General features: G+C 43.0%; 1 protein-coding gene across 3 annotated transcripts in view; it reads left to right on the top strand.

The window, feature by feature from the left end:
* The window catches only part of TMC5 (transmembrane channel like 5), a 78,441-nt gene extending 57,016 nt beyond the window's left edge, over positions 1-21,425 (top strand). For all 3 annotated transcript variants that reach the window (XM_027527663.1, XM_027527661.1, XM_027527662.1), the window contains 9 exons: positions 1,044-1,141; positions 2,554-2,649; positions 4,533-4,608; positions 4,789-4,922; positions 10,211-10,384; positions 12,825-12,903; positions 18,842-18,946; positions 20,133-20,175; positions 20,938-21,425. In XM_027527663.1, the coding sequence (XP_027383464.1) occupies positions 1,044-1,141; positions 2,554-2,649; positions 4,533-4,608; positions 4,789-4,922; positions 10,211-10,384; positions 12,825-12,903; positions 18,842-18,946; positions 20,133-20,175; positions 20,938-20,984 (852 nt within the window). In that variant the 3' untranslated portion in view covers positions 20,985-21,425. The remainder of the gene's footprint in view (positions 1-1,043; positions 1,142-2,553; positions 2,650-4,532; positions 4,609-4,788; positions 4,923-10,210; positions 10,385-12,824; positions 12,904-18,841; positions 18,947-20,132; positions 20,176-20,937) is intronic.
* Positions 21,426-27,908: the final 6,483 nt, after the last annotated feature.

Genomic DNA, 27,908 nt, shown 5'->3' with positions numbered 1-27,908 from the left:
CAGAAGTAACTAACTTCAAAAACTGACCATGTCGACCTTCCTGTTTATGCCAATCTGCTAAACCTCTAGGCCACTTTCTTAATCAAGAAGATATAAATTATTTTAAAATTATTGAAAGACACCAAACCATAGAAACAGGAAGCTCAAAGAACACTGAGCAAGAAAACACCCAAAGAAAGAAGTAAATTAAATTAAAAATTTTTAAAAACTCCAACTTGGCACATCAGATAGCATTACAGAAAACTAAAAACAAGGAGTAAGCCTTAAAAAAAACTAGACTATTTTTTAAAACTTTACCTATAGAGGATAAAGAATAGGAAAATGCAGGGGGTTACTTTTCATAGTACTCAAAAATTATTTTTTGAGAGTCTAGGACAATTCTTAAGTGTTGAAATAAAAAATACACCAACCAAGATTTCCATATTTGGTTAAATTATCCCTCAAAAGTGAAAGAAAAATAAAGACCTTCTCAGAAAAACAAATACTGCGGGAAATCATTTCCAGCAGACCTTCCACAAAAGAAAAGTTTAAAGAAGTCCTATAGACAGAGAAAAAATGATATAAATCAGAAGCTTCAATATAAAGAAAAATATAAAGAAAAGAAACATGTCAGAGAAGTATACATAAAAGTAAAATGAAATTAAAAAATTTTTTTAAGATATTGATTTTTCACAAGGTTAATAAGCAAAAGGAATGGAGGCATTATTAGCCATTGACACCTCCTGCTCTTCTTGGCTAAAAAACAGGATCCAGAAGGCATAGGACAAAGTGTTAAAGGGGAGAGGTAGTGAGACAGGAAAGTCTGGGTACATGAGGAGGGCAAGCCTTAATGGAGGAAGAAGGCGCACAGAAAGAGAATAAACACTCAGAAATAAACTCAGCCTAGAGATGCATTTCTGATGAGGGTGGGTCTGCTTTTCTGGGCACTCCAAGGCTCGATCAAACTAAGCTGCCAACTCCATTCTTATGAGACCAGGGGGGCAGCAACAGATGGCAACAGCCTCCTCCCGCATCCCAACCTCTCATTTGCCTTTGCTTTCCAGTGTTGGGAAACCCTCATTGGCCAAGAAATCTACCGGCTCCTGCTGATGGATTTTGTGTTCTCTTTAGCTGATTCCTTGCTGGGGGAGTTCCTGAGAAGGTAAATATTTGTCTGTCTTGAGTAATTAGTACCTGCTGCTGTAACTGAAGCCATAGCATTGGCTGAGCAGGAAGTATGGGTCCCTTCTGTACTCTAAGTGTACATTGTCCTAAGTCTGCCTATTGTCCTTAGGAATATTGTTTTCTTCTGAAGTAACTGAAATTTCACCTTGACAGTTCTGTTGTCAAAGTTCATTTAATTCAAGTGGCCCTTTATAAGCTCCTGAGAAAGAAAGTTCTATAAATGAAACACAGAAATGGAGTCGTTTGAAATCATATCCACCATAGATCATTTTAATCTTCTAGTGTATGTATATTCTTCCAGATTTTCTGTGCATGTCCTGCTCTGTATGTGTGTGCATGTTTGCGTGCTAAGTTGCAAAACTGCTGTGGAGTTGGTACAGTGAGAATACCTTGTCATCTTTCCATGTTTGTACCTATAGATTTATCTTATTGTTTTCATTGAATTTAATTAATAAATTAATTTTTAATTTAGACCCCAAGTGTGCAGGATTGGGGCAATATCATCATTGGCCCATGTATGGTCCTCTTTTATTTATTTACTCATGTATTTTATAATAATATTATGAGCATCTCATTCCTAATAGACATTTACTTATTTCACAAGCTGCCTTAGTAATAAGATGGCATGACGTAATGCTGATTCCTTCCTCAGTGGGTTGAATGCCAAATTTCCTCACTCAGTCTACCCTAACTCACTTTTAGTTCAGTCTCTGTCCAGAGTCTGGACATAAAGGTGAGAAAGTTTTGTTGTTATTTTTTTGTCTTTTATAGCAGTTTTTTTTTTTTTTTGGCAATTCTTCTGTATGAAAAAAAAATCAAAATGGTCTCAACTTTCTTCAGAATAAATGGGGACCTAGGTTTCCTCCTTGTGGATTTAGAAAACAGAAACACCATTAACTCAATAGCTGTAACTGGAAGCTGAGAATTTTTCAGTTTATTTGGGTTCAGAGGTGCTGAGTTTAAATATAGATTTAAACTATATTAAAATAAAGGTTTAAAAGAAAGATTTAAAAGCAAAAAGTGGTATAAAGAAGATAATAGGGTAATTTAAATAATCTCATTTAAATAATACCTATTTTAGTAAACCTATTAATAATTAGTTATCTGTTTAAGTAGTAGGTGGGATAATTTAAATAATGTTCTCTAGAAATTTTTGAACCACTTTAGCAGTATCTCCATTTGAATCCTTTGTGTTAATTCCATTTTCCCTTGATTCCCTCAATTATTTCTTCTAAAACATGCTCATACTTGGAACTTTTCGAAAACTTGCAAGGGTAATCATAACTTTATTCCAAACTGGTGAAAGCTTGTTCTCCTTTGTTGATTGTGGGGAATCTTTTGAAGGAGGGAGTTCATGGTTTGTGTACTAACCTCATCATATTTTCACAGAATCATTGGGATGCGGCTTATCACAAGTCTTGGCTTACAGGAGTTTGATATTGCCAGAAATGTGTTAGAACTCATCTATGCACAAACTCTGGTGTGGTAAGTTTTGAAATTCTTGGTTTGCTCAGTGGTTCCCACCTGACTGTGAACTTGGAGTTTTGGTGGCAATGCCCAGAACCTGTTGTTTTTCAAAGCTGCACAGATGATACCAAATTCAGCCAGTCTGAGGACCATGCATTCATGTCCCAGAGTGTTCTCTTCCTTTATGAGGACTTCAGCCAAGAATTGACACGGAGCAGGGACCCCAACCTGAAGGGCAACCTGGATAAACTTGGATTGTGGGGTTGGCTCTTCTACTCATTGAGGTCACTGAACTCTGAGCCTCAGTCTCCTCATCTGTCAAATGCACATAGTAAGAGCTGCCTTCGACTTAGTGGATGATTAAGTCAGGTGATATAAGAAATCTGCTCTTCAATCTCAAATAGGCCATACAACTGTAAAGCACCTTATTTCCCAACTCTTTAAAGTTGCCCTGGGTGATTTGGCTATATGCAAATAACTCAGTAATGTCAATGAATTTATTTTGGGGGATGGTGAAGACTTTTTCTTTATGTAGCTTAGGTGGTACGTTTGCTTACTGCCAAGACGCCACTGGCAACTGGACAGTTTACAAAGTCCTTTTACCCAATGAACAGGATGCCACTGGGCAAGTTATATATAAACTCTCGCTAAACCTTCATTTTCTAATCTGTTAATGGGGGAAATAGTAGCACCTACTTTATAGACTTTTGGTGAGGATTAAATGAGAAAATGCATGCATTAAATGCTTGGCGAGTAACTGACTCAGAAAGGTTTATTATATGACTGTTGTCATCCTTTTAAGGGCTCTTTTTTAAAATTTGTAGTACAAAACACATAACCTAAAATTTACCATCTTAACCAGCCTTCCTGTTTTGTTTGGCTTGTCTATCACTGGACTGTTTTTGACTTTATATTCTCTTTTATGTTGTTTGCTTTTTATAAACTTAAATACATTTAAATGAGTCTTTATCATCATCGATGGAAAATCATGTCATTTGACTTGAAATTCCAAGTCATTTGAAAAATAAAATCAAACCCATCATAAAAAGTAAAACTCTAGCTAGATGCTGCTATTAAGGCTCTCAATCTAAAGACTACCTGTTTTTTTTTGTTTTTTTTTTTAAGGAGGTTGGCAAGTGTTAGGATTTAAAGACACCAGCACCCAAGCTGATATTTTCTTCCTTTGGCCTCAGCATTGGGGAGAATTAAAGAGCGAGGGCCCTTCTCCTTTGTAACAATGCAATTTAATGCTTGTCCTGGCAGGACGTCAGGCCTTCTCGAATGCCAGATGAGTAGGCGGAGTTCACGTCCCGCATTTGGGACACCTGGGCGAGGCCTGCCCGAAGGCCATCTGGTGGTTTAACTAATTGCCAAGTGGGTAACGTTCTCTGCAGAATCTCTTTCCTAGAACTGTGGATTCTGGATATGGTGGGGATTTGCCGGGTTTGCCATATTGGAAGCAGTCCCCCTCTGTATGAGTTTTCTAGCGCTTTGATAATAAAGTACCACAGGTACTTTAAATGGTGGCTATTTATTAAATAATAAACCGCACGAATTTATTTTCTCACAATTCCGGAGGCTTGAAATCCCAGATCAAGGTGTTGGCAGGGTTGACTTCGCCTGAGGCTCCAACCTTGGCCTGTAGATGGCGCCTTCACCCTGGACCCTCACATGTCCTCTTCCCTCTGTGTGTCAGTTAGGGCCCACAGGAGGTGAGTGACCTCATTTTACCTTAATTGTCTCTTTCAAGGCCCTATTTCCAAACACATTCTGAGGTATTGGGGTTATGACTTCAACAAATGAGTTTGGAGGGACACAGTGCAGCCTGTAACACCCTCTCCCTTCCCCCCACACCCGTCGTTAACCCATTCCCTGCACCTTCCCTCCCCACTCTCTCATAGGATTGGAACCTTCTTCTGTCCTCTGCTGCCCTTTATCCAAATGATTACTCTTTTCATCATGTTCTACGTCAAAAATGTGAGTCAGTCTGAAGTTGGAACCAATTGGCTTTGCAGTCCCATATGACCCAGTGGTGGTTGAAATTGGGTGAGGGGGTGGTGGTGCTGGGAAGGGTATCAGGGAACTGGTGTCTAGCTGGAGTCCCCTTGGCCTGCTCCTCTGGCCGCACAAGAGAGGTGATTGCATCTCTTTCTTCAGATCAGCCTGATGATGAATTTCCAGCCTCCGAGCAAAGCATGGCGGGCCTCGCAGATGATGACTTTCTTCATCTTTCTGCTTTTCTTCCCATCCTTCACTGGGGTCCTGTGCACCCTGGCCATCACCATCTGGAGGTAGGAGATGGCAGCCTTGGAGGAGCGGGTGTTTTAAAATGTAGGTTTTTATCATTCTTCAGATATTGTGAGACCAACAGATCGGAAGGCCATTGCCACTGAAAAAATAATTGGTCAAGAAGCAACAGTTAGAACCAGACATGGAACAATGAACTGGTTCAAAATTGGGAAAGGAGTCCATCAAGGCTGTATATTGTTACCTTGTTTGTTTAACTTATATGCAGAGTACATCATGTGAAATGCTGGACTAGATGAATCACAAGCTGGAATCTTAGCCATCTTATTTAAAAGTGTATAGTTCAGTAGAGTTAAATATATTCACATTGTTTAGCTACAGACTTCTGGAACTTCTTCATCTTATGAAATTGAAAGTCTATACTTGCCAAACTCTGTAATTTTCCCTCTCCCCTCCTCTGTCCTCCCAGCACTTTCTACTTTGTTTCAATGATTTGGACTACTTTAGATATGTCGTGCAGAGTACATCATGAGAAACGCTGGGCTGGATGAAGCACAAGCTGGAATCAAGATTGCCAGGAGAAATATCAATAACTTCAGATAGGCAGATGACACCACCCTTATGGCAGAAAGAGAAGAACTAAAGAGCCGAAAGAGGAGAGTGAAAAAGTTGGCTTAAAACTCAGCATTCAGAAAATTAAGATCATGGCATCTGGTCCCATCACTTCATGGCAAATAGATGGGGAAACAATGGAAACAGTGACAGATTTTATTTTCTGGGCTCCAAAATCACTGCAGTTGGTAACTGCAGCCATGAATTAGAAGATAGTTGCTCCTGGAAAGAAAAGCTATGACCAACCTAGACAGCAAATTAAAAAGCAGAGATATTACATTGTGACAAAAGTCCATGTAGTCAAAGCTATGATTTTTCCAGTAGTCATCTATGGATGTGGGAGTTGGACCATAAAGAATGCTGAACACTGAGGAATTGATGATTTTGAACTGTGTTCCTGGAGAAGACTCTTGAGAGTCCCTTGGACAGCCTCTCTCTTTCTGCCATTAGGGTGGTGTCATCTGCATACCAAGTCCCCTTGGTAGCCAACAGATGCTATGATCTAGGGATTAATACATCCCAGTTTGGTCACCACCTGACAGGTGCCCAGTCTTGACTGGCACAGCCCCCTCACTTCCTCCAGGTCATGCAGGTTCCCAGCTGGGGAGAATCCAGGTCTCCACACAGAGAACAGAACATCCTCTAATGAACTGAAAGGTCCGTCTGGTCAGGCTTCTTCTTACCCCTCCAACCTCACTTTCACTTTCTTGATGAGAGCTATAACCAACCTCAGTTCAGTCCAGTTCAGTCGCTCAGTTGTGTCCAACTCTTTGTGACCCCACGGACTGCAGCACATGAGGCTTCCCTGTCCATCACCAACTTTCAGAGCTTGCTCAAACTCATGTCCATCAGGTCGGTGATGCCATCCAACCATCCTCTGTCATCCCTTTCTCCTCCTGCCTTCAATCTTTCCCAGCATTGAGGTCTTTACCAATGAGTCAGTTCTTCCCATCAGGTGGCCAAAGTATTGGAGTTTCAGCTTCAACTTCAGTCCTTCCAATGAATATTCAGGACTGATTTCCTTTAGGATTGACTGGTTTGATCTCCTTGCTGTCCAAGGGACTCTCAAGAGTCTTCTCCAACACCACAGTTCAAAAGCATCAATTTTTCAGTACTCAGCTTTCTTTATAGTCCAGTTCTTACATTCATACGTGACTACTGGAAAACCCATAGCTTTGACTAGATGGACCTTTGTTGGTAAAGTAATGTCTCTGCTTTTTATTATGCTGTCTAGTTTTGTCATAGCTTTTCTTCCAAAGAGCAAGCGTCTTTTAATTTCACGGCTGCAGTCATCATCTGCAGTGATTATGGAGCCCCCCCCCCAAAAATAAAGTCTCTCACTGTTTCCATTGTTTAGACAGCAAACAATGAGTCCCTTGGACTGGAAGGAGATCCAACCAGTCAATCCTAAAGGAAATCAGTCCTGAATATTCATTGGACGGACTGATGCTGGAGCTGAATCTCCAATACTTTGGCCACCTGATGCGAAGAACTGATTCATTGGTAAAGACCTTGATGCTGGGAAAGATTGAAGGCAGGAGGAGAAGGGGACGACAGAGGATGTGATGGTTGGATGGCATTACCGACCTGATGGATATGAGTATGAGCAAGCTCTGGGAGTTGGTGAAGGACAGGGAAGCCTGGTGTGCTGCAGTCCATGGGGTTGCAAAAAGTTAGACATGACTGAGCGACCAAACTGACTGAGTGCACAGCAAAGAGTCAAACCAGTCAATCCTAAAGGAAATCAACTCTGAATATTCATTGGAAGGACTGATGCTTAAGCAGAAGCTCCAATATTTTGGCCACCTGATGTGAAGAGCCGACTCATTGGAAAAGACCCTGATGCTGAGAAAGATTTAAGGCAGGAGGAGAAAGGGATGACAGAGGATGAGATGGTTGGATGGCATCACCGACTCAATGGACATGAGTTTGAGCAAACTCCAGGAGATAATGAAGGACAGGGAAGCCTGGCGTGCTGCAGTCCATGGGGTTGCAAGGAATCGGGTGTGGCCAAGCCACTGAACAACAGCAACAATAAATACAGATCCCAAAGGAGGGGACCTGTCCCACCATGGGGGCCACGTGGGGAGGAGGCACCGGCATCTGTCAGAGGCAGAGAGAGAGAGTAGTAAATGTGGGCAGAAGTCTTTACTGTGGTTTCAGTGGGAGGAGAAGGCAAGGCAGGGTCAGCAGGCTTAGGAGGGGCAAATGTGAATAATCTCATTGGGCTCTGGGGTGTAGGGGCCATCTGGGGTAGTCTGGTACCTGGCACTGGTGGTGGGGGCAGAGGAACAATGGCCCAGAGTGTGAAAGCTTGAGAGAGGAGGTGGGGTGGGATGTGGGGTGGGTGTTGGTTTGCATATGAAAGACGTGCTTTGTAGGCTAGCCCTGGGAAAGGCAGTCTCTCTAGCATCAGTAAGGCCCCAGATGTTACAGATCAGAATAAAAAGACATGCTTCATTCAGTGTTTAGCCCAAGTTCCCTTGGTAACCAACAGATGCTATCACCAAGGGAGGAATACATCTGAGTTTGGTCACCACCTGTCAGGTGCCCCATCTTGACTGGCACAGGCCCCTCACTTCCTCCAGGTCCTGCACGTTCCCAGCTGGGGAGAAGCCTGGTCTCCGCACAGAGAACAGAACTTCCTCTAATGAACTGAAAGGCCCCATCTGGTCAGGCTCCCTTTCACCCCTGCAACCTCACTTCCCATGGCTCCATCCTTCCCCAGTCTCTCAGTCTGTTCAGGGTCATCTGTTTGAAGTGCTCTCCCTGCTCTCTTTGCTTGACCTCTCCTCTCTCAGCTCAAAAGTCGTGTTGAAGATCTGCCCTTCGTGACCATCCCCATCTTCTGTGCATTCCCTTCTCCTCCCTTTCTCTCTCAGGGTGGTTTCCTTTCTTCATTTCCTAGTTCACGCCAGAAATGCCTTTGAATCTTTGTTTAGTTGTACCCTCACTGCTTGACCATCTTTCCCATTAGAACCTGGGAGGCAGGTATCATGTCTGTCCTGTTTACTGTGGGCTCGCCAGGGCTTAGTATCTAGCACAGTCCCCACTACTGATCTCGAGGAGACAGCAGTGAGTGGTGGCTTGAAGCAGGATCGTAGTTCCCTGCCCAGGAATTGAACCTGGGTAGCCTGGGTGAAAAGCAGGAATCTTAGCTGCTAGACCAGGAAGGGCTAGAAGCTAGAAGCAAAATTTCCCTGGCTCTTACCATGCCTGAAAGCAAGAGTGTTTTAAGGAGGCAAAAACTGTAAAACTACAGTTTTTTTCCCCTACAAAAAAAAAACTGTACAAAGTTTATTATTAGAGATGCAGTACAGTAAGTGGGTGAGCACACAGAGAAACAATTTTTTTTAATTTAAGACAAAGGCAAGACAGAGATACACACATGGAGAGAAAGGGTGTGAGCTTCCTCCAGTAAAGAGGATAAATCATTTATCTAGGGCATTTTTTCTGGGTCTTTGTTTACCTTTGGCCAATATCTTGTTTTTCCACAAAATACCTGCCCTGGAAACTTTCTCCAACATGCATGCTCACCTTTTAGCCAAGATGGATTCTAGCACAGAGGTGTGTGGGAGGCTTGGCATCACCTATTATAGGGTGGTGCCCCCTCCTTTTTAACCCCAAGGAGCCTTCTACAGATGTGTAGTTGGGGAGGTCTTCTTGACCTCAAGAATGAGAAAATGTGGTCTCTTTATCTTTTATCTGGGCAAGACTCAGCTCCTCTCTCCCTCTGCCATTGCGGGTGTGCTGTCACTTCAGTCGTGTCTGACTCTTTTGGGATCCCACGGACTGTAGCCCGCCAGGCTTCTCTGTCCATGGGGATTCTCCAGGTGAGAGTACTGGAGTTGGGTTGCCATTTTCTTTTCCAGCCCTTACCATTACTGTTCTCTCAAGTGTCCACTGGAGACAAAGTCCAGCTATTTACCCTGTTCCTGTGGTTATTTCTACCTGGATGTGTAAACAGAAGGCTGAGTGTAAATGTCTCACCTGGAGCCCATCTATGTCTTGCCTCGAGAAATATAAACAGGAGGCTAGTTGTAAATGTCTGGTCTGGAGCCCATCTATCTCCTGCCTCAGTTACAAGTTCAGTGGGCCTTTGTCAAATGAATGAGCAAATGAATGAGCAAATGAATGCACAAGGAAGTTGACTTTTTAGAATACTTGCAGAACTGGAACTTGGCAGCTTCAGGGCAGGCTCCTCAGTTGCAAGATGTTCTCAGTTGTCTCACCGCGTTGGCTCTTTTCTCTCTTCCTATTCAGTTCTTGGTGCCTTCTAGTTTCTGCTTGTTCACAACTGACTTCATGTGGCCATTATTACAGCTCTAGCTTCCCTAGATTACAGCCTCCCCTCTTTGTATTTCCTAGTTCAAGTTCCTAAGGAAGAGAGTCCTATCGCCCCAGTTCATTTCTTTGTGCCAGGACACAGCTAAGGTCACAACCTGGTCTTTGGATTGGATCAAGTTGGATCCAAGTTGGATTAGATCAGTTGGATCAAGTGATCCTGCTGTCCAAAAGCTGGTCCTCAGAATACAGGTCATGAGTACAAAACACACCAGCTGGGCCTGTGAGTGAAAGGGTTTCCTTTGGAAGGGGATATGGATGGAGCAGGCAAGGATCACTGGTTCCAGGTTAAGAGCCCAGAAAGGACTGGGCTAGTCTAGAAAAACTATACCTGAGTCTGGCGCTAGAGATGTTTCCCTGTCCCTTGTTTTATCAGATTGAAACCTTCAGCTGACTGTGGTCCGTTTCGAGGTCTGTCCTTCTTCATTGAGTCCATCTACAGGTGGATCAACACCCTGAATCAAACGCCCAGCTACCTGTGGGTTGTTTGGATCTACCAGAACCTCATCGGGAGCGTGCACTTCTTCTTCATCCTCACCCTCATTGTCTTGTAAGTGGGGTTCTTCGGAAGACTAGAGGGGGAAATACCAACTCAACTCAGCATGCGGGCGGCTAGGCTTGGGAGGGGCGGGTGTTCGGTGGGAAGGCGAAGACTGCAGCACGGCTCAGTGTTCTGCGTCATCCCAACTCTGCTCTTGAATTTTTCTAGGAGTTATTTAATATCTTGTCCTTTTTGGGGGGTCTGTTTATGAATAAAGGAACACCTGCTCTGCTCCCTCTTAAGATTTAACATGAAAACAAAAGAAAAAAACTGGGTGTGAGAATGCTTAGGGAAATTACTATGTGATTCTTTTTGAGGTTGTGACTATCTTAAAGTGGATTGGGCATTATTGATATATGGGTTAGTGTACTTTCATTTTCAAACTTTAAAATGATTTCTAACTTCTTATGAAAAAGCGGAAGATCTGCCAAGACTGGACTCCTTTTCCTGCAGGAACAGTAGGTCTGCTGACGGCTGCTCCTCTTTAGACCGAGAAGGCAATGGCACCCCACTCCAGTACTCTTGCCTGGAAAATCCCATGGACGGAGGAGCCTGGTAGGCTGCAGTCCATGGGCTCGCTAAGAGTCGGACACGACTAAGCGACTTCACTTTCACTTCTCACTTTCATGCATTGGAGAAGGAAATGGCAACCCACTCCAGTGTTCTTGCCTGGAGAATCCCAGGGACGGGGGAGCCTGGTGGGCTGCCGTCTATGGGGTCGCACAGAGTTGGACACGACTGAAGTGACTTAGCAGCAGCAGCAGCTCCTCTTTAGAAGCCAAATTCTGATGGCTGAGCTTGTCCGTCCTCACACAGAGACACAACTCAACAGCACAGCCTAGTGGAGCCAGCTGATGCCAATTGTTGAGTGACCCCTGGATTTTACAGGTGGAAGTGCTAAGACTTGCAGAGACAGGGATAGTTCCCATGCTGTAGAGTCTATTTATTGTAGAGGAGGCTGGAACCTGGGTCTCCTAGCTCTTGGTCATGCTCTCCCTCCCAACACTGGTTTGCCTTTGGCCTCCTTACTTAAAACCGGAAGTTCTTCTGTCTTGCTCTTCCAAACTTCTAATTCCCTGGGGAGCTTGTGAGAAATGCAAACTCTCAGCCCTACCCTGACCTATTGCATCTGCTTTTTAACAAAATCCCAGTAAGTCTATATCACACGGAAGTTTGAATAGCACTGTCCATATTCCCAAACTCTGGCTACACATTAGAAGCATATACACTGAAAAAATACTGCTCGGGAGTTCCCTGGTAGCCTAGTGGTAGGGATTTTGGGTTTTCACTGCTGTGCCCAGGTTCAGTCCCAGCTCTGAGAACTGAAATCCCACAAGCCAAGAGGCCAAAAAATAAATAAATAAAATAAGTTAAAAATACTGTTAAGGACTTCCCTGGTGGTCCAATGGTTGGGAATCTGCCTGCTAATTCAGGAGACACAGCTTTGATCCCTGGTCTGGGAAGATTCCAAATGCCTTGGGGCAACTAAGCCTGTGTACCACAACTACTGAAATTCGTACTCTGCAACAAGAGAAGCCGTTGCAATAAGCTTGTGCACCGAAACTAGAGAGAAAGCCTTGTGCCGCAACCAAGACCTAACGCAGCCAAAAATAAATAAATGTGTTGTTGTTTGTTGTTTGGTCCCTAAGTTGTGTCTGACTCTTTTGTGACCCAGGGGACGGTAGCCCATCAGGCTTCTCCGTCCATGGGATTTCCCAGGCAAGAATACTGGAGTGGGTTGCAATTTCCTTCCCCAGGCGATTGTCTGGATCCAGGATTGAACCAGGTCTCCTGCTTGACCAGCAGATTCTTTACCACTGAGCCACCAGGGAAGCCCCCAAATAAATAAATAATAATAAAAATACTGTTAAATGTTTTCAGCACAGAAAAAGAAATAATAATCATGTGACATGAGGGAGTGTTAGCTAACACCATGATAGTAATCATATTGCAATATATAAAGGTGTCAAATCAACACCTTAAGCGTACTCAATGTTGTATATCAATTCTATCTCAATTTAAAAAATTAAAGTAAAACTAGATTGGGGTAAAATTTGCATAACTATATGAAGTAACTAAAACTCATTGAATTACACTCAAAATGAGTACATTTTGTAGTATGTCAACCATGCCTCAACAAAGCTATAAAAAGAAGAAAAGATACTGATGCCTGCCCTCGTGCTCAAAAAAGCTCAATTAATTGATCTGAGGAGGGGCCACGGCAGGAGTCTTTTCTCCACTTCTCAGGTGATTTATGTGTAGAATCCTGAGGACTATTGCTATAATGAAGTTAACCTCTAAGTCACCCAGATACAACTTTGCAGGAACACTGGCTGGGCCAACATCCATCTGTACACAAATATACGCATTCCTATGTACCCAATTGAAATTAGGAGCCTGCAAAGCATTGGAGAGAGCGTCTGCCATTCTTTCTTTTCTTCTCTTCCAGAATCATCACTTACCTTTACTGGCAGATCACAGAGGGAAGGAAGATTATGATAAGACTACTCCATGAACAGATCATTAATGTAAGTCCCATTGGACCCCTTTTTTACCCTCCCCACCTTTAACATTCTGTAATGAAAATTTTCAAACATCATCCAATCTAGAGTATAGTAGAATGAACCTTCCCACCACCCAGCCCTGACCACCATCAACATTTGTGCACTCTTATGTCCTCTACACTGTCCCTTTGCTGTAAATCTCTGGGTTATTTTCAAGCAAATCCTGGCCTTTATATCATTTTATCTATAGACTCTTTCATATTCTTTTAAAAAACATAACCACAGTACCAATCATCACACCTAAAAAAATTAATAATACCTTACTATCATCTTATAGTCAGTCAAAGGCCAGATTTCCCCAGCTGTCCAGTTAATGTCTTTTTACAGCAGGATTACTCAAGTAAAAAATCTGGAAAAGTGTCACATGTTGCATTTGGTTGATGTGTCTTTACCGTTTCTTTCAATCTCTAACTGTTCACACCTCCTTCTTCTCTTGCCACTTATTGTTGAAGAAACCAGGTCATTTGTCCTGCAGTAGTTCCCTCATTCTGGATATATCTGAGTTTCAACTCTGCAGTGGTGTTTAATAGGTTTTTTTTTTTTTTATTTCCTGTAAATGAATGGTGAAATTCAAAGACCTGATTAAGTCCAGATTAAATTTTTTAGCCAGAATAATTCTGGCTTTAAGTCAATATTTCTCATGGGATTATCTCATAACATAAAATGTCTGATCGTCTTCTTTTTTGTATCTTAAGAACAATCAGTGGGTCCATGCTTGGTCAGCTAACCTATCCATCATAAAGCTTCCCAGCAGTCTTTCAGCTAATGGATTTAGCAGCCTTTGATGAGTATAGTCCATAGGGTTGCAAAGAGTCAGACACGACTGAAGTGACTCAGCATGCCCACATGCCTTTTTATTCATTGTCCATTTATTTCATTAGGGATTGCAAAATAGTGGTACTCTAATTCTAGAATTTATTCTGCATATATTAGCTGGAATTCTTCTATAAAAGAAGAATTTTTACTCATCAACTGTTAGAGCACCTTCAAATACCTTCAGGAGAGGAAAGATGAGGTTAAATACATGACTCCCTTTATTTACCTGTTTTCCAAATGATGATTCAGTCCTCCAGTGTATTTGTTTGCTAGGGCTGCAAAGCAAGTACCATAAATGTGGCAGCTTAAAACAACAGAGATGTATTGCTTCACAGTTCTGGAGGCCGGAAGTCCAAAGCCAAGTTGTCAGCAGGGTTGCTTCCTTCCGAAGCTCAGAGCAAGAGTCTCCTCCCTACCTCTCTCATTTTTTCTGGTGGCTGCTGACTAACCTTTGCGTTTCTTGGCATAACTTCATAACTCCCATCTCTGCCTTCATCTTCACAGGGTCTCTTTCTCTCTTTGTCTGTTTCTCCTTCTCGCCTAAGAACTTCTCACTGAATTGAAGGTTCATCCTCATCCACGATGATCTCATTAAAAAAAAAAAAAACTTTAATTTAATTACATCTGCAAAGACTCTATTTCCAATAAAACTATATTCACAGGTGGTGGGGTTTGAATAAGAATAACTTAAACATATCTTTTAAAAGGAAGACACTATTCAACTCACTAAACCTAGAACCTCCAAATATGGCCAATGAGAAGTTATTATGAATTAATAGATTTAAGTATGTGTTGGCATCTTTCAATTGTAACCATTTGTTTATGCTTAAAATAGTCTCATCCTTTGCTAGAAGAAATCCTTTTGAATTAGCTCCTCAGTTCTTTTGACATGATCCCAGGAGTCTTGGGTTGCTTCCTTGTTCTCTGGAAAGATAAGATGGTCTGGACTCATCTTGTTCATTTCCTGTCCCAGAATAGAAATTAGGCATTTCTTCAAGGAGTCCTGATCAAATGGTATTTAGAGATCAAAGTCTGGACACGGAGAGATGGTCATTGCTACTGGGCTAGTTCCCTTTTCTTCTAAATACCAATGTAACTGTGAGCACTTATGTCTGAAAATATGAGGAAGAAGCAGGACACTATAGGAGTCTATCTGCTTGAATCTTTGGGGCTTCAGATTACTTGAGTTGGCACATTTCATGTTGTAAAGAAAGAGTATTGGTTAGTTGTTGATGTTGGCCAGTCGCTAAGTTGTGTCCCACTCCTGGCAACCCCATGAACTGCAGCATACTAGGCTTCCCTGTCTTTCACTATCTCCTGAAGTTTGCTCAAATTCTTGTCTATTGACTCACTGATGCTATCTAACCATCTCATCCTCTGCTGCTCTCTTCTCCTTTTGTCTTCAATCTTTCCCAGCATCAGGGTCTTTTCCAATGAGTTGGCTCTTCATATCAGGTGGCCAAAGTATTGGAGCTTAAACTTCAGCATCAGTCCTTCCAATGAATATTCAGGGTTGATTTTCCTTTAGGACTGGCTGGTTTGCAAGAAGACTTGTGGTCCAAGGGACTCTCAAGGGTCTTCTCCAACACCACAATTTGAAAGCATCAATTCTTAGGGGCTCAGCCTTCTTCATGGTCCAACTCTCACATCCATACATGACTAGTGGAAAAACCATGGCTTTGACTGTATGGACCTTTGTTGGCAAAATGATGTATCTGCTCTTTAATATGCTGTCTAAGTTTGTCATGGGGCTTCTCAGGTGGCTCTAGTGGTAAAGAACCTGCCTGCCAATACAGGAGAGACATAAGAGATTGAGGTTTGATCCCTGGGTCAGGAAGATCCCCTGGAGGAGGGCATGGAAACCCACTCCAGTGATCTTGCCTGGAGAATCCCATGGACAGAGGAGCCTGGTGGGATATGGTTCATGGATCACAGAGTCAGTCACAACTGAGCCTGCACACATGCTAGATTTGTCGTTCCTTTCCTCCCAAGAAGCAAGCGTCTTTTAATTTCATGGATGCACCCAACATCCATGGTCATTTTGGAGCCCAAGAAAATGAAATCTGTCACTGTTTCAACTTTTTCACCTTCTATTTGCCATGAAATGATGGGAACCAGATGCCATGATCTTAGTATTTTTGATGGGTTAGTTAGCTAAGCTCTTTCCCACCTATCCCCAGAAGCATTACCCATAGTTTTCTGATGCAACATTGAATGTTTGGGGCAAGTCTTATGATGATTTCAATGTGGGAGGGATTTGATGTTAAAGCTTTCTGTTGTAAGAGTAGTGTCAGGTAAACTCAGGAGTTACTGGGATGACATCATTTCAGGAAGGCACCATAGACATCATGCAGATCTGCCTGCCTGGGAGTCTTGCCCGGAATGTGGACCACAAAGATGGGGTTGCTGTCTCTAAAAGAACTCAAAGAGACTGGGAATAGGCTCAGGAACAGTCCTTTCAAAACTCCTGGTTCCTTGTTAAAATTGCAAATTCTTATTACCCTTCCTTCCTCCAAGCAATAGAGGCAACAGATAACATTTTGTTGAGCACTTATTGATGCCTGGCATTGTGCTAAGTGATGAACAAAGATTCTTATTTAATTTTTACTACTCACTTTATAGCACATTCATTTCTTTAACCTCTATTTTTAAATTAAGGAAATGGATGCTTATAGAGTGAAGCAACCTTCCCAAAGTCACAGGGCTAGTAATAGTGGGATTTGAATCAGGCAGCTCCTAAGTTTATGCTCTCAGCTACAGTGCAACTTTGCCTCCTGAGTCAAAATTCTGTTGGGCAAAGCCTATGAGTTTGTAGTCTTGCAATCTCTCCAGGTAATTCTAATTCACACTTGAGTAAGAAAACAGTTGCTACAGACCAGAGATTTTCAAACAAGTTGGCCACATCCAAGACAGCTGGGGAACTTGTTAAAAGTACCAATTACCATGGACAGCTCTTTCTTACAGAAGAATTCAATTACTAAATATAGAAAGAATCAGGGAAATAGAAGGCCATTATAAACCAAATATCACAGTAATAATTGTTGCAAGCAAGATCCACGGGTGGATGCTAAAATGAGTGGGTGAAAGTTTAGGAAGAAACAAGGGCATGGAAAATGGGATTGACCTAGACTGGACAGACCATGAGGTGAGTGCTAGCTCATCTCAGCACTCTCTTATCTGTAATAGACTCATAGGAAAGTGATTCCCCTCCCTGGGGAAGGCATACCCCATTCCTTTGTTCTCTTTCCCAATTCAGGAATTATTTGTCAGGGTCTACTTCGTTAACACAGATAACTTAAAAAATTTTTTTAATATATTTATTTATTTTTGGCTGTGCTGGGTCTTCACTGATGTGTGGGATTTTCTCTAGTTGCCCGGAGCAGGGGCTACCCTCTTGCTGCTGTGTACGGGCTTCTCATTGCGGTGGGTTCTCTTTTTGTGACTCCCAGTGAAAGGCTGTTGCTGAACCATGAAAGATGCCAGGATTCTTGGCCTCTGGAGGAGAATTCAATCTGGGGCCAGAGATGAGGCTTTATCACTCAGACCTTTTGTGTAATAAAGTTTTATTCAAGTATAAAAGGGATAGAGAAAGCTTCTGACATAGACATCAGAAGGGGGCAGAAAGAGTGCCCCCTCGCTAATGTTAGCAATGGAGTTATATATATTTTTAATTACTTATTACAGTGAATCAAAAGAATGTCTGGAGGTTGTAAAGACCTTACTAGCTGCTGCTGCTGCTGCTGCTAAGTTGCTTCAGTTGTGTCCGACTCTGTGCGACCCCATAGACGGCAGCCCACGAGGCTCCCCCATCCCTGGGATTCTCCAGGCAAGAACACTGGAGTGGGTTGCCATTTCCTTCTCCAATGCATGAAAGTGAAAAGTGAAAGTGAAGACGCTCAGTCGTATCCAAATCTGGTCCCACTCCCATAATTGACATTTTAAGAAAACAGGATTAGCAAGGTTTTTTCCAGAGACCATCCTCAAGCAGGATACATTATTGTTATATAATCCTAAGGAATGTGGAGGAAAAAAAGTTTGTCCTTTCTTCCTCCTTGAGAATTCCAGACCCCTCTCTCCTTGGGGACCGCTGGACTTCTTATCAACCTGCCTAGGAACTGACTCTCTCACCAGGCTCTAGAGCACAGGCGCAATAGTTGTGGTGCATGGGCCTAGTTGCTCCATGGCACGTGGGATATTCCCGGATCGAGGATCGAACCTGCGTTTGCTGCATTGGCAGGTGGATTCTTTATCACTGAGCCACCAGGGATGCCCTAACACAGATAACTTTGACAAATAAAATATATTTGATATTCTTCACTGCAGAGCTATAAGCTTTGACATTCTCAGTGGAAGGACAGGGCAGACCCAGGCAATGCTGGGTGCCCAGAGAGTGCTCCAGGGCAAAGGGCATGCCAAGAGGAGGGATACTATAAACCGTTTGTCCTGGGCCGTCTGACAATGGTGTGTAGGTTGCTTCTCGCGGCAGACTAGAGAAAGCTACTACTCAGCCTGCTAGGATAATTGCTTTAGAGGAGAATATTACAGTTTAGGAAGGCTATGGGGGTTAATTTGGTTTTGCTGTGAGATATTTCTTTTCTCTCATCAATAGTAAACATGGCAGCAGTCTCCAGCCTCCACAGGGTCCAGGACCCTGTGCTGTGTGCTGTGCTTAGATGCTCAGTCATGTCTGACTCTTTGTGACCCCATGGACTGTAGCCCGCCAGGCTCCCCTGTCCATGTGGCTTCTCTAGGCAAGAATCCTGGAGTGGGTTGCCGTGTCCTCCTCCAGGGGATCTTCCCAACCTAGGGATCGAACCCAGGTCTCCCACATTGCAGGTGGATTCTTTACCGTTTGAGCCACCGGGGAAGCCCAAGAACACTGGAGTGGGTAGCCTATCCCTGCTCCAGGGAATCTTCCCAAGATTGAACTGGGGTCTCCTGCACTGCAGGCAGATACCAGCTGAGCTCCCAGGGAAGCCCGTCCAGGACCCTACCTGCCTAAAAATCAACATTTCCACCATTTGCTTCTCAACCCCACACCATCATCCATTCTCCATATTTTTGTTTTTGTTTTCCTTCTTGGCAGGAGGGCAAAGACAAAATGTTCCTGATAGATAAGTTGATCAAGCTGCAAGGTATGGAAAAGAGAGCAAACCCCACCTTATTTACGCTGGAAAGAAGAGATTTGGAGGTGAGGCTGCAGGCTGCCTTGGGATCCCTGTGACACGGATGTGCCCTCCTGTGAAAAGTGCATCAGGAGCTAGAATCACATCTGGGCCCTTCACTTTCTGTGTTTTAACATTTCTTTACTTTTATTTAAAAATACAGTATGCATTCACCATATTCTATGCCTGGCCATGTTCTAGGTAATGTAATATCATGGTAATATCGTGGCAACACAGTAAGGCCCTTCCCTCCTGGAGCTTGCATACATCTTCCTATTACCCAGCCATACAGAAGTGTCCCACTGGGATGAAAAATGCCTTGAAACTTCACCCCACTAGGTTAATGCTTCAGTGTATAGTCTTCCAGATCTTTCCCCCAGGCATCTGCATGCATCCATACATCTACTAACATTCTTGTTTATTTATTTATTACAAAAATGGGCTATATTTTATACATAACTTCCCCTCTCCCTGCTTAATACTGTATCTCAAACATTCTTTCAGTTTGTACATACTTGGACATTTGGGTTGCTCCCAGTTTTTTTTTTTTAATACTAAAGACAACGTGTAATGAAACTTTTTTGTTATAGTTTTTGTACGTGAGTGTTTTATCTGCCTCAGGCATATGCATGATAATGTTAATAGATATTGCCATATCATGCTCTTAAAAAGGTTTCGCAAATTTTATTCTTACCAAAAGGGTTTGAGAGATCCCTAGAACCCTGCTCTAGTACCAAAGCCTGCACTGACTTCACTGGTATCCTAGAAAATGTGGATAAACAGTAAACCCATGTTAATTCAAATGCTACTACTTTTGGAAGTTATGATCTTGTCCAAAGAGACTGCCAGGTTGTTTATTGTCTGTGCAAATTAATACCACCAGCACAATACGGGTAAGGGACTTAGAGGCCCAGCTCAAAATTCTATCACCGCAGGGACCATGAATATACCTTTGCAGCCACAGGTCCTAATATATTACCCGGTCTGTTGTAAATGTTCAGTAAATATCTGTGAAATGAAAGATTAAATGAATGGAATCACTGTCCATAGAAAATAGAACATGTTTGATATTTTTGTGACTGAATCTTGACCTTAATCTGTCACCTCTTAATTTTAAAATGGTGGGGCTCGCAAGTCTTATCACCTATGCAGCAGGATCTGAGGTCAACACAATTTTCTAGTGATGAGATTTCTTGTTTTCTTCTTTTTTAGCAATGGGGCCCTCAGCGTGTCAGGCAACATGATGCTCCTCGAGGTGAGTACCTGACTGGCACTGATGAAGGTCTGATTCATCCAGATGATAGATCCCAAGACAGAGGGTCAAAACTACTTCTAGATTAAGTCATCCAGTTGTAAGAACTGACCCAAACTGGCTTCAGCAAAAACTTGAGAATACTTCTTGCCTTAGGCATAGCCAGAAGCACGGACTCACAGGATGTCACAAGACCTGGTTTCCTTCTGTTCAGTTCTCCATGTTATTTCCTTTCTCAAATGATCTCTTGATATTACAAGACAACTTTATTAGCTTCTTGTATCTTTGCAGATTCAAGTCTAGTGGTCAGGAGACCCAGAATTCTCTTTATGTTTCATTTGATCTGAATGGGTGATATACTCATCCATGAATCAGTTGCTGTGATCAAGATACTGTGATGACTTCATTGGCCAGATCTGAGTCACAGGCCTCATCTTTAGGTATAGGCAGTACAACATAGAGACCACAGGGACTGAGAGAATGGATAAAGGTAGTTTTCCAAAGAAAACCTGTGACTGATGCCAGAACAGGAATGAATATTGGGGAGGAAATGGACAAACAAATAAACCCACTCATCTTTTTGGAATAGCATTTCTGATACCTCCGATGGTGGGAATTCAAGGGGCAAAGTTGAAGAAACTTAGAAGGAGGAAGCAGGGAAAGCCTGAGAAGCTGTGGGATCTTGAAAGCCACTTTGGTCTTTCCAGTGGAGATATGGGCCAGTGTGCATCTGTGCTAACATCTCTTCTCTTGTATCAAACCCAGACCTGAGATTCAGGCAATCATTTCAAGAAGATAATCCAAAGGCCTGATAATTATCGTGGCACCCAGACGCCAACCAAAGAAGGGAAGAAGATAAAGATGGAGCATCTTCCTCCGTGCCACCTGGGCCTTTAGGTGCTTCCCAGATGGGGAATTCAAACCTTTAGCCAGAAGTGGAAACTGACTACAATGGAAATACTGAAGTAAAATTGGGCATTCCCTGTTGGGATTTTTATACCTGAATTGCTGATTTTTCCAGACAAAATATTTTAGATTTTCCAATAAAGACAGTTGTAGTATTTGAACTAGTTCACAAAAACCTGGGAAGAGTTACAGTTTCTCTTTAAGAGCTATGTAATGAATTCTTGGTCCTTAGAAATCTCCCCTCCCAGTACTCCCAGACCTGGCAAAGGTTTGGAGACTGGTGCTAAGACAAGAGGTCCAGCCTGAATAAAAATGTGATCCTCAGTCAAGGATGTGAAGCCTCTAAATTGTGGAACCTGCATTTTTTCATGACTTGGAACTAAAAATAACCCCATGTTACCCCAAAGTGAAAGACAACCAGAGGTCTCATCTATGAACTTTGTTGCGTATTGAGTACATGAGTCTTTCAGATTGGACTGGGGTGGGGATGTGTGGACAGGGATTCTGTCCCTGTGAGGTTTTATACATGATCATCAGAGTCTTAGGTTGAACCAAACATGAAATCAGTGGTGATGTGTGGAATGTACGTGTATGTATATGTGTGTACATAGGAATGCATATTCATTGGAAGGACTGATGCTGAAGCTGAAACTCCAAAGCTTTGGTCACCTGATGCAAAGAACTGACTCATTGGAAAAGACCCTGATGCTGGGAAAGATTGAAGGCAGGAGAAGGGGGTGACAGAGGATGAGATGATTGGATGGCATCACTGAGTTGATGGACATGAGTTTGAGTAAGCTCTGGGAGTTGGTGATGGACAGGGAAGCCTGGCATGCTGCAGTCCATGGGGTAGCAGAGTCAGACATGCTTGAGCAACTGAACTGAATTGAACTGAATGAATGCATATACATATGAAGCATTCTTTTGCATATGCCAAATAATTCACAAGGCATGTGAACTTTACCTAAAACTGAAGGGCCCAGGAGAAAAGAGCAATTACCAAATTACTCCAGAGGAAAAATCTCTTGAGTGATCACTGTCATGAAATCCAAATGGAACTGAATTTAGAAAAAATTTAAGATGAATTTGAAATAAAACATCCAGTCAGTGCTCAATCATTGGTTCACATCATTGACTTATTTGTTCAGTAAGTCATTCATGAGTTTAATTAAGCTCTTTTAGTATCATCTTTGCTAGTGGTTGCTGTAAGTGTTCATTCATTTGTTCCACAAGGATGTGCCAAGTGGTGGTGAACAAGATGCTGCACAAGTCAAGACACAGTCTCCACCCTCACATGCTTATTGTCTAGCAGATCACTTTAATTTTAATTAATTAAACAATAATTATAGCAGGTGTCATGAAGGAGAAGCCCAGGGAATTATGGGAGACAACCTGTCCGTGGGGTCAGTGAAGGCAGTCTGTGGAATTGATATTTGAAGGGATTTTCCCTCTATGTGTTATCCTAATGCTGCTTGTGCCTCTTTGGCTTTTACACTGAAATGTGAACTCCCTCGGAAGCATCATTTTTGCTTACTTCCCATATGCTCAGGGCTTGTATCGGAACTTGTTCTCCATCCACCTCTTGTCTCCACTTCAATGTGGCCCCACTTCTCCTGGAAATTCAAGCCCGGGAGTGTTGTGTGTGCAGGTCTCACACATGGAGTTGAGTGTGCAATATCCTCACACCCATGGTCTCGAGATACATTTGGGGGATACATGAGTTCGCTAGGGCTGCCATAACCTGTACCACAGACTGGAGGTTTCAACAACACACGTTCATTTTTTCCCACAGTTCCAGAGGCTGGAAGTCTAAGATCAAGGCGTCCACAGTTGGTGTCCACAGTTTGGGTTTCCCGCTGAGGCCTCTCCCCTTGGCCTGTAGATGGCCACCTTCTTGCTCTGTCCTCATGTGGTCTTTCCTCTGTGTGCACACATCCTGGTGTGCCTTTGGGTCCCAATTTCCTTTTCTTATAAGGACACCAGTCAGATGGGATGAGGACCCACCTTGATGGCTTCACTTTAACTAACTCACACGTTTAAAGGATTTCTCTCCAAATGTGGTTCATTCTGAGGCACTGGAGGTTAGGTCTTCACGTATGAATTTTGCATCAACACAGTTCAGCCCTCCTGGGGCAACTTGCCCCTGCCAGGCAGGAATTCTCATCAGGCAGCTGGGCTCTCAATGCTGGCTGAGCTCAGGGTCACACAGGGAGCTGGCTGTTCCAATAGCCGGGCCCAGGCCTTGTGCCAGACCAGCTCAGTCAGGCATCAGTGTGTGCTGTGCTAAGTCGCTCAGTCATATCTGACTCTGTGTGACCCTATGGGCTGTAGCCTGCCAGACTCCTCTGCCATAGGATTCTCCAGGCAAGAATACTGGAGAGGGTTGTCATGCCCTCCTCCAGGGGATGGTCCCCATTTTTCCCTTAAAGCTCTCCAGATGGTGTCAGTGGGAACCCAGGGCTGAGAACAACTGAGCTAGGATCTAGAGTAGTTCTTTCTGAACTTGACTGACCATAGAAGTCACCTGAGGCACCTATTAAACATTTAAACAGTGAACTTAGAATATTGCATCAAATATTTCTGGGACCATTGCCCATCTTCCTCTTTCAAAACTTGTCTTAATTAGCTCAAAACGATCAAAGTAACATATGCTTTCCAAGAGTTACCTGAAAGCTGGATAATCCCTGAGGTTTTAAGTATTCAAAAAAGATTGTCTGTCTTGAATTTCTACAGGTTCTGATCCTTCAAATGTCCACAGTGAATCACCCAATTCATTTTTTTACAAGGCAATGAGATGACTTTGTGTGAAGTTCAATTATAAGGATTAAAAAAATCATGACTGACATGTTTTTATAATCTTTGAATTGAGGACAGGTGGTAAGAATTAAACTCATAAATAGGAATTGTCTCAATAGGTAGCACTTGATGGTACCTCCTTAAATTCCCACAGTGTGAACTTTTTCATAGTATTTATGTATCTGATCAGGGCTTCCCTGGTGTCTCAGATGGTAAAGAATCTGTCTGCAATGCAGGAGATCCTGGTTTGATCCCTGGGTCAGAAAGATCCCATGGAGTAGGAAATGGGAACTCACTCCAGTACTCTTGCCAGGAAAATCCCGTGGACAGAGGAGCCTGGTGAGCTACAATCCATGGGGTCGCAAAGAGTCAGACATGACTGAGCAACTGAGACACACATGTGTCTGATCGACAGTGAGACATGGACCACTGGGAGGAGCTCAGGTGTGGAGCAGAGCGGGGCCCTCTATTTCCTTCATGACTACACCTGCCTGATGCAGGTAACACCTTACACCTGTGTGGTGGTCTGATCCATCCAGTGCTTTCCCCATTTCAATCACCCAGGGATCTTGTTATACAGCAGATTCTAGGGAATCCCCTGGTGGTCCCTAGGGACTCGGTGGGGACTTGGCATTCTCACTGCAGGGCCATAGGTTCTGTCCTTGGTTGGAAAAGATCCCAAATGCCTTGCAGTGTGGCAAAAAAAAAAAAAAAGCAGATTCTAATCTGTGAGTTCAGGGATGAGGCCCAAGAGCCTGCATTTCTATCTAGTGCTGTGGGTCTGAGGTCTACACCCTGAGTATGGTTTTATGGCTCCTCCATACTTTAAAAACTTTTTTCTTTGTAACAACAGTATTATACTGTTGACACATTTCTCAAAACACATTAACATTTTTTCCCTCATTCAAATCTCTTAATATTATTGCTATAGGACAATTGGTACAAGTTTTATAATCTCCATTTGACAGATGGAAACTTAGGCGCACACAGGTTCAGTGATTTTTCTGACGTCTCATAGCAGGTTACTGGCAGAATTGAGCACTTTGTTTTCTTTGGCCCAGTGGTCCACAGACTTCAGCAAAGATCATAACCAACTGGAGAACTTGTTAAAACACATACTGTGAGCCTGACCCAGAGTTTCAGGTTCTAGTTGAATGGGCTCTAAGAATTTGCATTTCTAGCAAGTTTCCCTTTAGGCTGATGTTGAATAACTGTCTCCATGATATTGTGATTTATACGAAATGTATAAATATATATCATCTGAATGACCAATATATATACTTGGTCATTCAGATGACCAAAATTTGTCTCATGTCCATATAATCAAAGCTATGGTTTTTCCAGTAGTCTAGCCATGTATGGACGTGAGTTGCACCATCAAGAAGGCTGAGTACTGAAGAATTAATGTTTTTGAACTGTGGTGCTGGATAAGACTTTTGAGAGTCCCTTGGACAGCAAGGAGATCAAACCAGTAAATCCTAAAGGAAATCAACCCTGAATATATATTGGAAGGACAGATGCTGAAGCTGAAACTCCAATACTTTGGTCACTTTATTTGAAGAGCTCACTCATTGGAAAAGACTCTGATGCTGGGAAAGATTGAGGGCAGGAGGAGAAGGGGACAACAGAAGATGAGATGGTTGGATAGCATCACTAGCTCAAATGGACATGAGTTTGAGCAAACTCTGAGAGATAGTGAAGGACAGGGAAGCCTGGCATGCTGCAGTTCTAGCGTCATGAAGAATCGGACATGACTTAGCGACTGAATGAACAACAACAACATTTGGCCTTTGTCTATAGTTTCTGGCTTCAGTCTCCCCAAACTCTTGGAATCTCCTGAGCACTGAGTAATAATATCTTTTTGCTCTGTGAATGAGGTGACTTTTGGAAAGCACCTATGGTTGGGGTTCAGTTGGTCAATGGAGCCAACCACATGATTAGAGAGTTGGAATTTTCACTCCTGACCCCCTTGATTGCTGGGGAGGGGAGAGGAGCTTGAGGTTGAATCAACTGCATTGGCCAGTGATTTAGTCAAACATTGGGCTTCCCAGGTGGCTCAGCAGTAAAGAATCCGCCTGCAGTGCAGGAGACGTGGGTTTGATCCTGGGCTGGGAAGATCCCCTGGACGAGGTCATAGCAACCCACTCCAGTATTCTTGTCTGGAGAATCCCATGGACAGAGAAGCCTTGCAGGCTACGGTCCATAGGGTTGCAGAGTCAAACACGACTGAAGGAGCTGAGCATGCACACATGCAGCTATGTTATGAGGTTGTCTTAGAAACCCAAAAGGATAGCTTTTTGGCCTTCTTTTTGGAGAGCTTCCATGTGAGGGAAACAGAACACTTCTGTGTGCCCCCATGCCTGGCCCCAAGCTCTGCGAGGACAGAAGCTCTTTTGTGGAGGACTTTGCCGGATGTAGCTCTTCATCTGTATCCTTTAACATCCTTTCATAATAAATCCGTGATCTAATGAGTAAGCAAGTTTTCCTGATCATGTGAACCATTCTAGCAAATTAATCAAACCCAAGGAGGGGATCCTGGGAAGGCCTCATTATAGCCAGTCAGTCAGAAGTGCAGGTAACAACCTATGCTTGCAACTGGTGTCTGAAGTGGATGGAGGGTGGTCTTCTGGGACTGAGCCCTTTACCTGTGGAATCTGATTCTGTCTCTGGGTAGACTGTGTCAGAACTGAGTTGAATTCTGGAGGATCCTGCCTGCGACTGAAAACTGTTGCTGATGTGGGAAACTCTCCACACACGTAACACATTGGAGTTGGGTCCAGGAACCCTTTTCAGTCTCAGAGGACAGCATTCTTTGGGAACCCTCTGTCCAGCTGATAACCATCCTCTTAACACCTGGTTTCTGCTGTTAGCATTTGAGAATGAAGTTAGATAAAGGAACACACAGGGTCATTAATCTTCAGTATTTTTGATCAAAGAAATCAAATAACTTTGACCCACAAGTGGGACAGTGGTAAAGAATCCACCTGCCAAACAGGAGATGCAGGCGGGGCATGGCAGCCCACTCCAGTATTCTTGCCTGGGAAAACCCATGGACAGAGGAGCCTGGAGGGCTAGTCCTTGGGGTTGCAAAAGAACCATGACATGACAACTTAGCAACTCAACGATACATCACTCCATGCTAAAAGCTTGAGTGAACTTAACTTCCACCCTTCTTTGTCCTCAAAGCTGTGGTTAATTGTCCTATTGAAGCATTAGTCCCACTTTAGGAAACAATGTTATTTAGAAATTCATGTCTAATAAAGAGTATTTATGACTTAGTGAAATTCTTGTCAAGATGACTGAAGACACTAATTTCCAAATAAGAAAATGAATAGTTTTATGAAATAAGCAGTGTTTCTCAAGTCTTTTGAAGTAACCCTTCTATGTTATCTGTCTCCAGCATCCAAGGCAGTCCAATGAACAGCAGGGGGTGTGATTTTTATCCCTACTGATTTTCTTGGAAAGTGCGATATTTTGATGGCTCATTGTCAACCCTGATGAATCATTACACTCCCAAATCTTTACCTAACTCTAGCCCTGTTTCCAGTTTCCTAAAGGAAGTTTCCACTTGGGACATTCCACAAACCATTCAACTTTTATTGTCTACTGCGATAGGCACTGTTGGAGTGCTGGGAATGTTTCTCATGATTGAACTCTTGCTAAGAGTCAGACAGGATGATAAACCTGGGTTTAGAGTGGGGGCTCTGGAATTATATAATCTGAGCCCAAATCCTTTTTCTAGTACTGTTGCATGACTCTAAGCAAGTTACTTAACTTCCTGCACAACAGGATTGTAATGGTACTGACCTCATGGTGTTCTAATAGACACACAGAAAGGATCTGAAATAGTGTCTAGTAGATGGTAAGTCAATAAATCGCAGTCATCAGCACTTTACTTGCACTCTTTAATCACACCTACTCCCTGGCACAGTACTAATACTGCCCCTATTTTAGAGATGAAATTAAAGACACTAGCTATGTAACTTGCAGAGGTCATATACCCAGTGACTAGAAACTCAGATTTATCTGAGGCC

Source organism: Bos indicus x Bos taurus, chromosome 25 (assembly GCF_003369695.1).
Source record: "Bos indicus x Bos taurus breed Angus x Brahman F1 hybrid chromosome 25, Bos_hybrid_MaternalHap_v2.0, whole genome shotgun sequence".
NCBI classification, from domain to species: Eukaryota; Metazoa; Chordata; class Mammalia; order Artiodactyla; family Bovidae; genus Bos; species Bos indicus x Bos taurus.
Note: the sequence above shows the minus strand (reverse complement) of the source record. Positions and strands in the feature narration are given on the sequence as shown.